The sequence below is a fragment of the Electrophorus electricus genome, chromosome 11 (assembly GCF_013358815.1).
Source record: "Electrophorus electricus isolate fEleEle1 chromosome 11, fEleEle1.pri, whole genome shotgun sequence".
NCBI classification, from domain to species: Eukaryota; Metazoa; Chordata; class Actinopteri; order Gymnotiformes; family Gymnotidae; genus Electrophorus; species Electrophorus electricus.
This window is the reverse complement of record NC_049545.1, coordinates 7642209-7659090: the sequence shown is the minus strand read 5'-3', so window position 1 is coordinate 7659090 and position 16882 is coordinate 7642209. Positions and strand designations below refer to the sequence as shown.

The 16882-nt window shown below is 37.8% G+C and overlaps 2 protein-coding genes across 3 annotated transcripts in view; one reads left to right on the top strand and one right to left on the bottom strand.

Annotated features, from left to right (window-relative positions):
• zcchc24 (zinc finger, CCHC domain containing 24) overlaps positions 1-12660 on the top strand; it is a 28492-nt gene extending 15832 nt beyond the window's left edge. Inside the window, exons 3-4 of the mRNA XM_027015792.2 lie at positions 6473-6637; positions 8359-12660. Coding sequence (XP_026871593.1) covers positions 6473-6637; positions 8359-8472 — 279 coding nt within the window. The 3' untranslated portion in view covers positions 8473-12660. The remainder of the gene's footprint in view (positions 1-6472; positions 6638-8358) is intronic.
• A 1665-nt stretch (positions 12661-14325) lies between these two features.
• On the bottom strand, positions 14326-16359 carry ppifa (peptidylprolyl isomerase Fa). 2 transcript variants are annotated; one of them, XM_027015818.2, is made up of 6 exons: positions 16145-16359; positions 15874-15904; positions 15702-15790; positions 15346-15442; positions 14694-14769; positions 14326-14484 (listed from the first exon to the last, which is right to left on the bottom strand). In XM_027015818.2, exons 1-6 carry the CDS (start codon positions 16283-16285, stop codon positions 14343-14345), a joined length of 576 nt encoding a protein of 191 aa, XP_026871619.2. In that variant the 5' UTR covers positions 16286-16359; the 3' UTR covers positions 14326-14342. The 2 variants fall into 2 exon arrangements, with proteins under 2 accessions (XP_026871619.2, XP_026871620.1); XM_027015819.2 differs by lacking the exon at positions 15874-15904 and having other exon boundaries at positions 16145-16237.
• Positions 16360-16882: the final 523 nt, after the last annotated feature.

Genomic DNA, 16882 nt, shown 5'->3' with positions numbered 1-16882 from the left:
TTATTTCAGACTGTGCTTAGCTTGTAGTCATATTTCACAGGGCAACTCTAGAATTGACTTTTCTTTTTTTCTTTTTTCTTTTTTTTATAAATTTGCACAATATGCAGTTTGCACTTCCCAGTAGATACCTGGTATTTGCAGTGTCTATATTAATAATGTGTCTTCCTGTAAATAAAGAAAATATCTACAACCAACAGTAATACAATTTCTGAAGGATTTGAATAAACACCATGGCATAATGTTTCTGCTTCAGACATTTAGTACATTTTCAAAGGTTTTAAATTATTTTGTTCAGTTCACTGTAGACAATGCCAGGTAATGTCAAGTTTTGTGTTGTGATCATCACCTTCCACCTCCAACTCGTTTTCCTCTGCCCTTTGGAGGCTGCTCCAGGATCGCTGATCCAAACCTCTCTCCTAATAGCATGGCTAGAGGAGCTGCACGGCTGGCCCTGGGTCAGCTGCTAAAGCCATGTCAGTGCCAGCTTCACTTGTTCCTCAGTGGGGGCTGCACTTAATTATTTGTGAGTCTTCTCGGTGTGCCTGAGCTCTCAGTTCCAGGAGGGCTGATTTTGCAAACACAGAGGCATTGTGAGCATACAGATTTATCATTTAACGGCACACCTGTTCCTCCTTGTCAGTCTCTGCAGTGCAGTCTCGCCCTTGCAGGCATAAAAAGAGACAGCTGCACCCACAAGAAAAGGACCCGGGGAGACCTAAGGAACACTGGCTTCATTTAGCTGCCCTGGTGGGAATTAATAAATAACACCAACATGCACCTGACTGGAATGCTCACGCAGATTGGGCCTTTCGGCGGGCGCTCCGGAAATCGCACACAAACACAGCTGAGGGGGGCGACACTATCATTCTTGTGTGTGAGAGTCCAGGAAAGGCCATCTGCGGGCTCCGCCTTGGCCTTGGCTGAATCTCCCCAGCCAGGCCAGACAGAGCACTGCTTGATGCGATCGTTGCATTGTGATGCTAATGGTGCAGTGTTGTTGAGCACACACTGGTCCTCCCACTCTGTTTACATGTACAAGGCACATGTGGATCTCTGGCTTCAGTGAATAGGAGCTTAATTAGTGTCAAAAACAATGCTGTAAACATTCACTTTTTAATGCTATGATCTATTATAAATATTTTTAAAAATCTGAACTAGCCTATTATAGCATAACTTATGTATTCAAAAATAGTAATGTATCTGAGTGAAACTGAGTGGAGCAGTTATTGTCCTATAGAGATCTTCTTTAATCAGCAAGCTTAATTATATTCATGTGACTGTTTAGCCCATGCTATTCATGCTATTGTGTGGAGTTAGCAAGAGTGATTTTTGTGATTAGTCAAAGATTATATGTGCTCTGCTTTCTGTTGACGCCACAGTCACCACATCTATTGTGCAACTTAAAGCCAAAAAAAAGTACTCTTGATTTGTGTGGGCTTTTCTCCATCCTGTGCCTCAAAAGATGACATGCAGTTCCTAACAAAAACAAAGTGCTCAGACAAGGCTAGAGAAGTGGTTTTCTACTATTACCATCAAGAATGCACTTAAATAGCACAGTTATCTTTCCAATAAATACTTTACAGAAATCAAATCATTTGGAGCACATAAGGTACTGAGGAGTGAAAGGCATGTTGTAGTTGTAAACAACACAGACTTTCTGATGTTGCTGTGAACAGCTATTTTTAAGGTTGCAAAAATAAATTTCATTTTATTTATTTAAATATGTAAACATGCTTGAACAGAAATGTTGTCATTGGTAGAAACATAAAAGCAACAGTGTTATTGCCTCAGATCATAACATTTAGCAACAACAGCTTAATCACTAAAGAGGATATAATACATTGTGATGATTTGGCATTGCTTTTAGAAAATGATTGGTATGTCATGCCTATGTATATATGCATATATATATATATATATATATATATATATATATATATATATATATATATATATATATATATATATATATATATATATATATATATATATGTGTGTGTGTGTGTGTGTGTGTGTGTGTGTGTGTGTGTGTGTGTGTGTGTGTGTGTGTGTGTGTGGCCTTGGACACGCATTGAGCAAGTTTTGGAAACCTCACGCTGCATTTTGTATCATATGCTGTATTTAAACAAACTAGTCAACAAGAAAAAAAATGCTGCTGAAATAAACATAAAATCACATGGATATAATGAAGCAGTAAGCAAGTAAATAACAAATGATAATCTGAACCACTGTAATGATCGTAGTGTTGTGGTGTATTATGCTTGTAATGTTAAATATTCCTATTACACAGTTTTATTGATGCTACAATCATTAGAGCCTTATATTAATAGCTTCACAAAGACTGTCCCACATAGCACTACAACATATCGCTATCTTTGTGACCTCAGGACATGTATTTCTGTACTTTTTTGCCTTATATTCGTTGAATTGCCATGGAACATCAGTTAAAATGAGGTAGCACAGGGTCAGAAGCTGGCATTCTTTCAGAAAATTGTCTGTATCAGGGGTATAGTTTGTCACTTAGGATCTTTCCATGCATCCATTTAAAGAGAGTTCAATACAGAAATAATTTGTAACCTTGTTTTCTTTATTGACCCCTTTTAATTGCATTGTAATATCTAAACTTGATTCCACAAAAACAGGTTCTGGGAATACACAGTAATTACGGTTGGTAATGAGTAAAATCTGTTATAATCATAATTAAAAACTTCATAACAGCAAGTGGATATGAATACTAAGAGTTACAGAACTGGCCTCCCTCCTGATATAGCTTAACAAGCTATTTAACTGTAGGCTACATGCAGTGTGTCATAACTGTCTTCATTCAAAATCTCAGGTGCTTTTGGATACGTCCTCAAGTTGATTGTAACACATTACATTATATACATTATACATTATAGCAGTGACAGTGTATATCAATGCAACTGCCTTATGAAGACAGAACCCACGTGTATCCAAACCTTTGGGGATACACTTTGTTCATTTGGATCTTTACATGCATGGTTAAAGGGACATTTTTTGGTTTGAGGTATCTGTTCCAGATTCATGTTGTGATTAGGATCCTTTATGGAGGATTCTGCCACAATTCTATATGGTGCTGCTTCTTTGCTCTAACTGTCCACCCAGTATTCAATCTGCTGTTTGAGCCAGATACTTATCAGTCATCCAGCAGATCTTTTCCAATGATAATATGCTGAATCAATTGTGCTTACAGCAAATGTTTCATGTTAGCACTTTCTTCTGGCCCTCGTTTGCTAACTTATAAGGCCTAATTGAAAGCAGATCACTGTTTTCACTGGTGTGGGGTTAGTGTTTTCTCGTATTATACCAGTGTGGAACCCATCTGCTTCTGATTTCCTTCCCCCTTTTTCAGTCCTGTAGGGCTTGATTGGAGGGCCCTGTCCAGCTGCGAGCGATGACTGCCTTGCTGTGGTATTTGTCCTGTTTCAGGGAGGTTGGCTCTGCTGCTGGCTCCCAGCCCCCCTTACCCTCCGCAGGGAACACAGCTGGAGGGATGGGGAGGGGGAGACAGTGCTCAGATTCACTTCCTTTTCCAGTGGCTTACTGTCAGTGTACCTCTAATGTTCAGGGACATTGGTGTGGAACTGCTGGGTGCTTTTTGCTCTCACTCCTGCAGTTTTTCTGGAAGATAGCTAGAGCATGCTGGTTGCCAAGCGCGAAAGACAATGTGACTCTGTTTGGTCCATTAGATTACTCTTAGTTGCTGCCTTCAGTATCGTTTAGGTCCTTGTGTGCTTATGTGAAAGTGGGAATGGAAGTGCATTTATGCCATATAGTGTATTCTATAGGTTCCAAATAGACGTGTTCTGAATGTGGCTAGTATGCTCTCAAAAACAAACTTTTGTTATTTTAACAGATACTGGCGTGGAAATTAACATTGACCTCACACACAGACAGACTAAAAGCAATACAGCAAAATCTGGCTCTATGTCTATCGCTGTTGTCCATCTACTGCCTCTGCTTCCTAATGTGCTGTTTGAATTTGCCTAGCAGTCCAGGATAATTCAGCGGTCTTACTTGTCTGTGTAGCCATCTGCGAGCTCCAGGCTGAAGAGGTCACACAGTTTTAGTGTGCTAGGTTGAACTGTGTAAACATGCAGTGACAACACTGGGGCTCTGGCATCACTCTGTAATTCCACTGTCAGCTTGTGAAGTTTATTCTGAAAAGACCCATTTCATTGCAAGCTGCTGCCCTTGGAAATCAAGCTCATTTCTTTTCCTTTAGTTGGTCATAACATTTTGGTACAAGCTGTCAATATGAAACAATAAATACACATTCTAGTATTGCTTGCCTGACTAATTAATTTTAAATAACCAAGATATTTCTCACAGCTAATTTGTAGAACACATACAGGTATTTGCACAAAACCAAAAAATGTCCCTTACAATCAAAACGATTTATTTATTCTGAAACAGTTTTATTTTATCAAAGTACTCTCATGCTGTTTTTTGTTTTATGGAAGTATGGTTTATTGTTTGTTTGAACTAAATATCCAATAAATGTGTTGAGTCCGTGTGCTTTGATTCATTGTGTGTCATGTCATGAATACAGGTTTAGAATTTATAATTTTCCATGTTGAACAGCTCCAGTGTCTCACCATGCTAATCACACCAGGCCCTTCCACACTCAATTAGCTCTAAACCTATTAAAAACACAACCAAAATAGGTCAACCTGCTGTCAACAGAATATCATGTGTGTCTTCTGGCATGGGTCCAGGGCATACCACAGAGCACCGCTGCACAGAGAGAGGCTTTTTCATAGGACCTGAGATTCTTAGCAATGTGATGATTAGACAGAGTTGTGAATTCTTCAGGACCTCTGGTCAGTTCTCCCTCAGAGCAAAGCACCATCTTAACAAAACTTAACAAAACCTAGATCCATCCATATTCATTGTTACATGAAAAGGCAAAATGAGTTACTTATGATGCACTCTGATACACTTTATGCTGTTAGAAAAGCATATGTGGAGAAAGAGTGGGCCAGGTCATTCTATATATGGCATCATAGCACAGGGTATTACCATTATAAGGATATTGATCAGTACTGCTAGTATAAACGTTCCACCAGGGGGGAGTTATACCTAATGCCTGATGGGAGTACAATAATGGAAAATGTGAATCAGTGGTGCTGAAGTCAGTTATGGTATGGCTTTTATTATTCTCCCAATACTACAGCACCCCACCCACTTCAGTCCTGCAGTGGCACAAGAGCAAGGACATATGCAGACTCTCGTCAGGCCTTATTCAGGACTTTTCTGAAGTTTGGATGTTAAACCACAGAATGTCATGGTTTCCAGCTGCTGTCAACTGGGAAGATGGCTTGTTGACAGCGGTTAAGTCATATTGTTTAAGGTTGGGGAGGAAGGCCTATCGCATGCAGCAGGTCCTCCGTGACGCATTTTGCTGACTCTTTGTGCCCTAGAGCAGATGCTCATGATTTCACCTCCCATTACTCATGTGGGACCAATGTAACGGATCCACCCCGTGGACCCCTCCCCACCGCCTGGAACTGCTTCAGGCTTCGGTCGCCTTAACGCTGAGGTACAATCACATGGATAAACCAGGGCTACATGGATAAACTAGGGCCTTGAAGGGCTTCTTTCTTCACCTGTTTGAATAGGTCTTGGTTAGTAAAATAACAACAGTGTTATATCAGAGGTTGTGCTATAAAAACACGGTACTATAAAAAAAAGTCAATTATATCTGACAAGATTAAACCAACTTGAGTAGTTTTCTAATTTTGTTTGTTTAGGGTGTTCTTGGAATTTGGTGATCTATCATGATGGCGACAGAAAGCACTTGTTTGTAACACCATGGAAAAGATGTGTTTTCCTTTTTGCAGTGGTTGTGGCCTAGACATTGGTGCCAGGCTTAACTCATTGTGCTGAAACCACACCCAAGTCTGTTTGAAAACAAATTCTTGTTTAAAAGTTCTTTATTGCACATAACTCAGATGTTTCCAATACCAACACCAACAGATGCTTCCAATACCAACAAAACCTTGCTTATTATCATAAATAGGTCATAGCCTATGGCACAGTTAGTACATATTCTTAAAGGTTAATTCAAAACACTATAGAACATGGGGTTTTAATGATTTTATTCATTATCAGTGGGTGTCCTGGTAAAGTAAGGTCCTAAGAGCAGTGCTGTCTGAAGTTGAATTGATTTGAGGAACAGGCTTTGTTTAATACCGTCTCTCAGGATTCAAAACATCTCTTATAAAAAATAAAAGGAAGCTGTTATGTTAGCTTGCACCTTCTTAAATATCTCTCATTTTATTCTTACCACAATTTCCCAAGTGTATAGATTATATTATTTCTTTGAGGGTGGATGCAGTCACATGAGATCAGTTCTTCCACTGAAGGCTCATACTCACATCCACAGTCGATTGCTTGCAGACTTTAGCAGTAGGCTCATCTAACCAAAGTAACTGCCATGCTGTTTTAGGCCCGGCCCAAGGGTGAAGGACTGACACCCTATCAAGGGAAGAAGAGGTGCTTCGGAGAGTACAAGTGCCCCAAATGCAAAAGGAAGTGGATGAGTGGAAACTCCTGGGCCAACATGGGGCAGGAATGTATAAAGTGTCACATCAATGTGTACCCTCACAAACAGGTAAAGTGCAGCTATCAGTTCATTTTACAGTGTTCTTCACACTTTGCACTGATTGTGTTAGTCCACAATCAGGTTGGCATGTACATGTGTGAATCTAATGTTCACTGCTTGTGCAGTGTAAACAGTGTAGCTTTTAGTGGAATTTTTCTGGTGGATGAAGCCCCATGGGCTGTCCTTGAAACCTGAGACTCAAGCCCTGGCATCCTCTTAACCCAAACACTGCTGGAACTCGCCCTTTCCCCTTCCAGGAAATGCACATGTGATGAGATTCGGTCTGACTAAGAGCACAAATAGTCTGACTACTTTATGCACACAATCATTTCAGGTTTCTTCACTATAAAAGATCACTGTGAAAGATGATGTGCCACACACTAAAGCCTTGCTGTGCATGTACTGTTGAGCTCCTAAATCCAAACTAGTTATGAAATCAGATCTAAATATGTGACTTCAAAAGTCATGTTAAAGCATCATTTGTTTGGAGGTGGATGCTTTTTTCCATTTGTGTCATGGTTAACTTCTCTATTGCAGGCAAATCCTTTTCACCATCACCCACTTAACACCCACCTCCCCCTCCCGCATCAGTATTTGTAATGTGCAGTACAACCCCTCCCCCATATACCAAAAAGCATATTCATGTGTAGCTGATTCAAGTTTCTGAAACAAACAGTTGTTGTTGTTTTTTTTAAAACTCGTGTGCACATGCATGCTTTTATTATGATCTCACGCTGGAAAGGTGTTGCAATTCCAACACTTCCAGCTGGGTAATAGAGTGAAAGTGCCTTAGTAGTGTCCTCTGACGCAGTATCAAGTTATTTATACAGACTTGTGCCAGGCACTCCAAGAGCATGAGCAGGGGGTGCACACTGGGGAGGTGTGCTTCCATTAATTCCATTATTCTGCAGTTGAACACCTTGCTCTGGGAGCAAGGCTGATGTCTTTTACAGTATGAGCACACAAAAAAGCAGAGGTAGCACAGAGAGTCCCCAGAGCTGCCTGCAGGACTGAGCTCCTTTGTTGTTTAGCAGGAATTAACTGTAGTTATCAAGCACATCAGCCAAATTCTTAATCCACAGTGGTATCAAATATTTCCTAATATTATCATTTTCAAAGCCTTTTACTCTTGAGACACACTCTGGCCTATTGTTACATTGTCTCCTCCCAATGGCTCATGCTAACCTAGTTTTCCATAATTCATGAAGCGCAGCTAAAACACACTGGAAATAATAATAGGACTGTGAAAAGATCATGCAATGACAATGGGTGGGAAAACAAATAACTGTGGTAATGTTTATGATTAACAGCCAGAAACTGCTGGCTCTCATACATATTCTTAGGATCTGCCACGATTTCCAAGAAAATTATTCACCTCCTTAATTCTCATGCTGGTTTAAAGCTTCATATGAATAACCATACCAGAGAGATGGATTCCTGAAAGCATTTCCAGTGGTTTTGAAACATCTTTTCTAGTGATCAGTGTATGTATCTGATACCAGTCCTAACCAAATGTTTGAGATGCCCCCCCAACTGAGCCAGAGTATGGTTTAAGCCCTGAACTCATATGACCCTCCATAATATCAAAGCCTTTTTGCAGTGGTCCTCAGCAGTTACAGCCTTAATGAAGTTCTTAGGGGCAGAATGTTTCCATTCAGAAGAAGTCATCCCGATATGGGCTAAAATCACCTGGCCTGATTATGGATGACAGCATATTCTTCTCTCTGCAGCGTCCTCTGGAGAAGCCCGATGGCCTGGATGTCTCTGACCAGAGCAAGGAGCACCCGCAGCACCTGTGTGAGAAGTGCAAAGTCCTGGGCTACTACTGTCGCCGTGTGCAATAAGGATCATCAGGTCCCTGCCCAGTCCCACCTTCTTCTTCCCCTGCCCCCTCCCCCTCTGCCATGCCCACCAAGTGCTCCACAAAAAAGTTAGAAGTGCCAAAATATTCTTGTAAATATTGCTAATGCTAATAGGGCCTCGTGTTTCAACATTTATTTGTTCTATATGTATAATTGATTATTGGGTATGTGTTTCAAAGTGTGTCACTGACAGCATTGCTATCCACACCAGGCACAATGGATGACCTCAACATTGTGTTCTTTGACTGCGTGTTTACAGACTCTGCCTTCATTTTCCCTGCCAAGTGAACTATGTGGATGTGCTGAGTGGTAAAGGTATTATATTAGTTCAGTCATACAGGGCCTAGTGTGCCTTGCAGTGTTCTTTGGGTCAACAGCACACCATTTTAACTGTGAATTAACAGGGGATATTGTACTAGTCATCCCTAGCTTTATTTGCATATTTATTTGTAATGTTTTATATCATCGTGCAATTGATTCAACTTAACTGGGATATTTACCCCTGTGTTTGTATGCACAGATATTGCCTAACCCCACCTCTTGCCATTAGAAACTACTGTAGGATAGAATCATCTTGTATAAAATGCAGCAATATCAAGTTCCTACTTTTGACATACATGTATGTTTGACATGCGTATCAAGGCATGCTAGATATCTTTACCGAACACTACAGTATTCAGCTGGCTAAAGCTAACTCTAAAAACACCACAGTTAATGTACTGCAGTCAGTTTGTTGGCAAAGATGCAGTATGCTAACATCTTATACAATAGTCATTTTACTGAGCAGTAGCCTATGACAATTTTACTGATTTCACATCACCTTAATGCCACACAGCCAGCTGGAATATACACCTTTATTGCCTCAGGATAGACACAGCATTGGAATTACACATTTTCCTTTATCTTATATCTGTATCATTGGGAATATGGGTGCCGCTATGCTTGTGATAAGATGATGCTAAAGGCCTCCTAAGAGCATGCTCCTGGCCTATGTGAAGCTATGCAACTCTACATTGGCCTTAAAATAGCTAGATCTCTATTGTGCATAAGTAGCATTTATTAGTGGGACTAAAAGTATTTACTTTTATTACATATTAAAAAGCCACCACCAGCTCTGAAACAGAAATAATAAATTGGTCAAATACTTAGCCTGAGGAATTCCTTTGAATTTATATGGCCATATTATGTATGGCCATTATATGTAGGATTTTTGTAGAACGTTTGGAGATTGTATTTGACATCACAAAACATTTAGAATTCTTCTTCCCCATGAATGAATAATCACATCACAGCTGTATAAAAGCTTTGCAGTTTGCATATTTACAAAATTGACAAGTGATGGAGTTAATCCCATCAAAGATGTAATTTCTGGGAAAGAATCACCTGTTTGCGAGGAATGGAGGTAACACAGCTAAAAAGTGACAAAAGGACAAAGTATGTTATGATGAAAAGTCTTTTGAAAGGTCTAAAATTAGATAAGACTAAAGCAGATCTGGACTTGGTTATGAATGGTTGGTCATAGGACAGAGGACATTTGGAAATATTTGAAGAGGGTAGTTTAGTATAGAGATTTTATCATGGGAGATGGATATAAAGTGTATTTTCAAGATATAAAGATATTGAAGGATTTTCTATAGTTTACCTCCACTGAAAGATTTGTTTTAAAAGGCTACATTACATACTAATTGGTCACATTTGACTGTGATCAAAGAGCATTTAATATTTTATAACATTAAATGTAGCTTTATTTTGTGTAACAAAGGTAATTTTTAGACTCATTTGTAAGCATTTGCTCAATGAAGTTATTGAAAGCAAAATATTGTCTTGTCAAAATTGTAAGCCTAGATGTACATATACAGTGAAACACGTTTCTTGGTATATAGAATGTGTATAATTGTTTACTAAACTTTGGAAGTTATAACCTCATATATTTTATGTTGTCTAAAAATGTCTTTCTGATTTATTGATACAAATTTTATATTCTCAGAAACAGACCACACCTGAAAGAATTAATCCAAAATGCTTAGCATGATCATGAACATTGAGGTTTTGGTAGGTAATGTCATGTCTCATGCTGGTCTAAGATGTGAATTGATGGGACGGCAATGTAACGAGCCCATTAGCACTGAAAACAAAACCAACTAATTATTTCCCTCCTTTCATTTTTGCTTGTATATTAGGTTTGTTTTCCTGATGGTAAATCTAATCACACTATAGTCTGTTGCCAAGGAATCACCAGTGAGATATAAGTGAGATCTGCATTTCACAAAATGAACCTCTACCATAATTTGTCCTAGCCTTCTAGTAGAGCTCTTCACTCAGAAATTGTAGTTTTACTGTGTGCTGTTGTTCTTAATAGCTGCTCTGTGCACACGTTGTTATATGCTAAGCTTTGCTTTCAGTTTCATTTAGAATGGAAGGAGTTGTGATCAAATGTCATTGTAGGAGATAAGCCAGAAGCTTTTCTTCTGAGTAAGAACCTATGGTTTCGGTGCAGTCACTGCTGACTCACAAATGTTCCCCACATTACTGGTATCAGCTGGGATTGCCTATAGCCTTAACATATGTACAAAAAAAAAAAGAGAAAGAAATTAAAAAAGGAAGAAATGTACTGAGAGCCAGTTCACTTGTGGAAGTGCAGTTCCTAATGTATATGCACAGTGCGTACGTGCTCATCTGCATCCTTTCAGACTGAACTTGTATTCACAGGGAACGTAGCGTCCTTTGTAAAGCTCAGCCATCATGAGATTTAAATGAAGAGCAGATTGCTAATGCTGAGTTTGTGGTTACTTGTTTGCTTTCTCTGCTCTTCTGGGGAGGTGTTTTAGTGTACGGAAGCCCAGTGGTGTGCCCTTTCTGTTCATACAGCCAGAGAGGGCAGAAACAATTAGATGTGGTGGTAGTAGAGTGTACATGCATTTACCATACAAGTGCTTTTATGCATGTTTGTCTTGAATTACATATACTTGACTTTTATAGCTCACTTTCAGTGTAAACTTATTTTCTATGAAATTTATGTGTATTTTGGAAACTAGTATAGATGTTGAAAATTTTTCAATTTGAATCCAGATTTGATTTCCCTTTCCAAGATACAATTTTGTGTTTTTATGTATATATTCGACGCCATCATTTTCAAGTTAGCTATTTTGGAATGGTATGATGCAATATTAAAATTGTTTATGCAAAAAAGGGCAGATTTCTGAAATACAAAAGAGCTGGGAGTTTTTATGTTGTTTTACAATAATCTTAGGTTATATCCTACGGAAATATTTATGGAAGGTCTTTCTGCAGTTTCTTCTTTTTTTGTATAAAGTGCAACAGAACTACACTAAGAAGGAAATATTGATGTCTAAGTAGAATATTATTCAATGGTTGGTACATAATTATTATGCCTTTAAAGCCATTTATTTGTGTTTTGTTATTTTGGAAATTATCAGTGTATACAGTAAATTTATTACCCATTACAGTTATACAGGTGTTTTAGTATACCTGTCAAAATCACCATACGTGTCTGCTGAATAGCATGTGTGTTTCAAATAGCAGTTGTAGGAAAGCAATAAGACTAAAGCCTGCTTTTAAAAGACACTCACACCACTGTAGATCAAACTCTATTAAACTGAGTTTTTCAAATGTCACCAATTAATGGCAAAATAATTATTATGAAATATTGTTTCATCTTTTTGAAATTATGATTACTTAAATATTTGTGTGAGACAAAGAACTGTTGCTGAGTTTGCATGTGCATGTGTTTTAACTGGTTTAAGAAGTATACTTCTGTGCAATGTATTTAATATGACCATGTTATTTCTTGGAAAAATATTTCATAGCGTTCACCTCACTAATAACTGATGTTACAATGAAATGCCTTTTTCACTACTAGGGTATACCAATTAATCCATATTTACTGAATGTACTGAATGTACTTTTGTGAAAAGTTAGAAATGTTTATGTTCTCGTTTATGATGTCTGTAACATATTTGAGATCATAATGGATTGGACAGAGCAACAGAGCAGGTTGATAAAAGACTGTACTAGAAAATAAAACCAGAGAACAACTCTGCTGCTCAATGTCCATGAAACGGCATTCCGATATGTGCCTTATTTGTTAGTTAGGAAAACTGAATACTTTGTGCTTTTAGGAGTTTGTTGAATTAAAACATCAAATCTAAATTTTCTTTTGTCTTCTTTGGCCATCATACTATATTACAGAGCAGTACTTCTTTCTTTTCTGCTTGAGCCAACTGCATGTGTTTTAAGATTTTAACATATATTTGGCCCACTCCAGCCATCTCACAGCTTTCACAGGGGAGGCAGCATGCTGATGATGAATTACACAGATACAGTCTTAGAGTATGACGCTGCTGGAAGAGAAATTCAAATGTAAAGTCTTGAGAAGACTTGTACTTCTGAGATCAGATTCATATATCGCTCAAAAGGCTGCGGAAGAGCCTTTTCTTCAGTTCATGGTTTTAATTCATGTCACAAAAGCACATTTATTTTGTCTTTGTGACAGCGCACAGTAAAAAAGACAGATGTATCTTTTTTTACCATTCACCTAATTTGCTTGTAATAATTGTAAACATGTGAGTGCTACATAGGAACGTTAGATGTTGGCAGTAAAACTGCCGTTCCTTTCAAAGCCAAGTTTCTGTAATTGAACTAAATATTCCAAATCACTAAAACTTCACAAGAGGGTGGAGGCCCAAATTATATCAAGTTTGTTACAACAATGCAGACTTAAACAGAACAGTAACGAGAGTGTCTCTATAGCAACTCTGTAATCTGAGAAGTCAAACAAATGTGAGCTCAGTCTGCATATGGTTTCACTTAGTAGAGGACTGTTTTTCCACAAAAGTTCATAATTTACTTTCATAAGGTATTACAGTGATAGGATGTCTACTTCCACCTCCATTTCAAAATAGTAATGCTTTAAAAGTATAGGCTTGACAGCTGGAGTAAAAGAGATATTGACTTGCCATACCAAAGCTAATCCATACTTAAGGTAGAGACGTTTCATGGTCACAGGTATGATGTCACATCCTGTTCTAGGGGACAGGAAGTCTTGTCTAAAAAAAGATGTGCCATCAGGAAACTTAACAAACCTTGGAATAAAACTGAATGGTTGAGAAATAACCATAAGGCAGAAGACGTGATTGCTTCCTCAATCCTCAGCATTTTATCATGTGAATATATTGAAAGTGCAGTATATCTAGTTTTCATGACTATGAAAATAGATCCCGCAACAGTATATTTGCATGGGGGTGTATCCCTCATCTGGAAAACAGCCTTTTAGCCATTAAAAATCAAAGCCATGACCACAAGATGCAAATATCCTGAAAGAAATTCCACATCACAACCACTTTCATATATATTTAAATTTATTCAAAATATCTCCTGCATTTGATTCACAGCAGTCTCAAGAGGTACACAAACTATATGCAGCTTTTACATTCTTTTTAAACCAAAAAATGTATACGTAAAAGTTGTTTTTTTTTAATTTGCTTGTTTTTGACATTTGGGTAGGCTTTGGTATTCAGGGCAAAAATGTGCCTACTTAGTAAGCATAAAACACATAAAACAACTCAGAAACACACATTGTACAGAAATAAACTTCCACATTGAGCACTAAAAGGTCCATAGGTGAATAACATTTACATGAATAAAATAGACTTTTTAAGACATTATGTCCCTTTTAATATATTAATTAGTTATTTACATTCATATGTAGTACTAACTGGAAATATATATATATATATATATATATATATATATATATATATATATATATATATATATATATATATATATATATATATATATATATAAAAAATCAAGGACATACAACATATTGTCTAGTGTTCTTTAAGTTCCCCACAGTCTGTAATGACAATCTTTTTAACTGTTCCTCCATCATGTAGACCATATGACTCCATTACAGCAACAGTCTCCATGCCATCTTTTACTTGTCCAAACACAACATGTTTGTCATCAAGCCTGTCAAAGAAAGAGACTATAAGGCACATGATTTACAAGACATGCACTACTCTCTGGTTAATAAAACTATACAGCATCATAGACAAAGCATCTTAAAATCAGCCTTGCTGATCTGGGCTTAAATTTCCCTTGTGTATTAGACCCATTTGTCACTATGAAACATAAGTAGTTTTACTTGATTTGTTGAAAATGCAGCCCTGGATGCATACCATTCTGTTTTTGTTGTGCAGATGAAAAACTGAGATCCATTTGTGTTTGGCCCAGAGTTTGCCATTGATAGCACACCTGTAAATACCCAGAGGAATAAACAGTAGACCGCAATGTCTAATAGGCTACTAACATCAATTAGCTTGTGTCATTTTGTACAGTTCAGGTAATGTGTTATGATTTAGTGGTCACATCATAATCAAAAGCTCAACAACAATGATCAGATCATAAAGGAAAGCACAGAGACTGAAACAAACTGCAGCTTTGCAAGAGGGCATACATCTGGATTGGGTAAATTATGGTTCTCTACTATAATTACATCCAGGCAAGTATTACACAACCTGACACCATTTAGTCATGTTAATCTATCAAGAGGGTTTGTTGGTTTAGGAATCCCTGGCACCAAAAATGTACTACGATACATTGATGCTGACTGGCTATGAAAGTAGGTCATTCGTTTGTGGATTACAAAATATGTGCTCCTTACTACTCATGCCAATGCCGCCACCTAGTGGAATTACCTGCAAGTAACCTTGCCGTCTACACACAACTATGTTGACGTGAGCATGACGTTAAAGGTGGGAACCTGTTATTCCAAAGAACTGACAAGATTTATTTGTAATGACTCGAGGGGGTATAAATTTGTTAACTTACCTGGTCCGGTGTGTTTCAACTTGAAATTCTCATCTTTGAACTTCTTTCCATAAATAGATTTTCCACCAGTGCCATTATGATTTGTGAAATCTCCACCCTGAATAAAAGTCATCAGTAACTCTCATGATCATTAAATATTACATTTATACCAAGACAGACATATCCATGTGCACCCTTATAGCCAATGTGTACTACACAGGGTAAGCTTCGGTGATTGTGCACATTTGTTTACATTTTGAGAGAAATCAAAGCAATTATACATCAGCTCTGTCATCCGTATTATCATAAAAGTTGTCATCGGTCTGAGTAATTTGGCAGTAGCAGGTAATATAAATAACTAACTATTCAACAGATACCTGACACATGAACTCAGGTATAATCCTATGGAACACTGAGCCTTTATAGCCAAATCCGTGCTCGCCGGTACAGAGTGCCCTGAAGTTCTCTAAACGAGAAGAAAAAAAGCAATCATTCTTCAGCAATTTTTAATGTAATTTTATCGTTTAATCAAATTCCTTTAAAACATACCTGCCGTTTTTGGAACAACATCTGCATTCAGCTGTATCAAAAATAACGTCTGTATTTTAGTAAACAAATGTATTTTCAAGGCCGCAACGGTTTCTTGTAGCTATATTCGGCATATTCCAACGAGACGTCAATCTAGCGTTAACAGACGTTCGCGTCACTTTTAATGCAAGACTACTGTTTTAAATAGGTCACGTCGTATCACATTATTTTAAGTGGAATTTAGAAACTGAGCACCAATATTTTTATTTATTGACCTACAAAGGAACCTTACTTCGATTATGATTCTTCCAATAAACTCGCCGTCCGCAGCAATGTCCAAGAAGACAACTGGATTCATAACTGGTCCATATAGTAGTCTATGTGCAGCAATTGCAACTGAGCAATATTGCAAACGATTTTTAACTTGTAACATTGCGGCAAAAATATTTAACAACAGCAAATATCTAGGCGCGCCAGAGCAATACCCACTTACTAGACATGGCGGAGCCACGATACCTTTTTTTTTTTTTTTTTGGCTGAAGTAAAACGAACAGCGTCATCGTGCGGTTAGTTGTGTTATTGCGTCCCGTGTTTCTGGTGAATTAGTGAGAACATCCTTGGTTATTAGAACACCGTGCATGTGTAAATAAGTTTCTTTCGTTATTTGTAGGCCGTGGATTGTCACACAAAATATAACTTTACGCTCAAGACAGTGTTCATCTGAATACATATTTATTAGATAAATATTAGGATGTCACAGCATCTAACTACATACAGTTTTGCAAGACTAAAAATCACAATTAGTTTTTTTTCTTCTGAATAGTTTAGAATATGAAATGATTGTACACAGAATGTACAAACAAAAGGACAACTGCCACTTTATGCGCCAATCATCTTAGATTGTACCAATTTTCTTTTTTTTTCTGATCATGATATCAAAATTGTACAAACTATGAATTTGGTTACAATCTTTTGGAACCATTCCAGGCCCCACATCCCTATCTTCCAAATTATTCCCCAAGATTTTCTT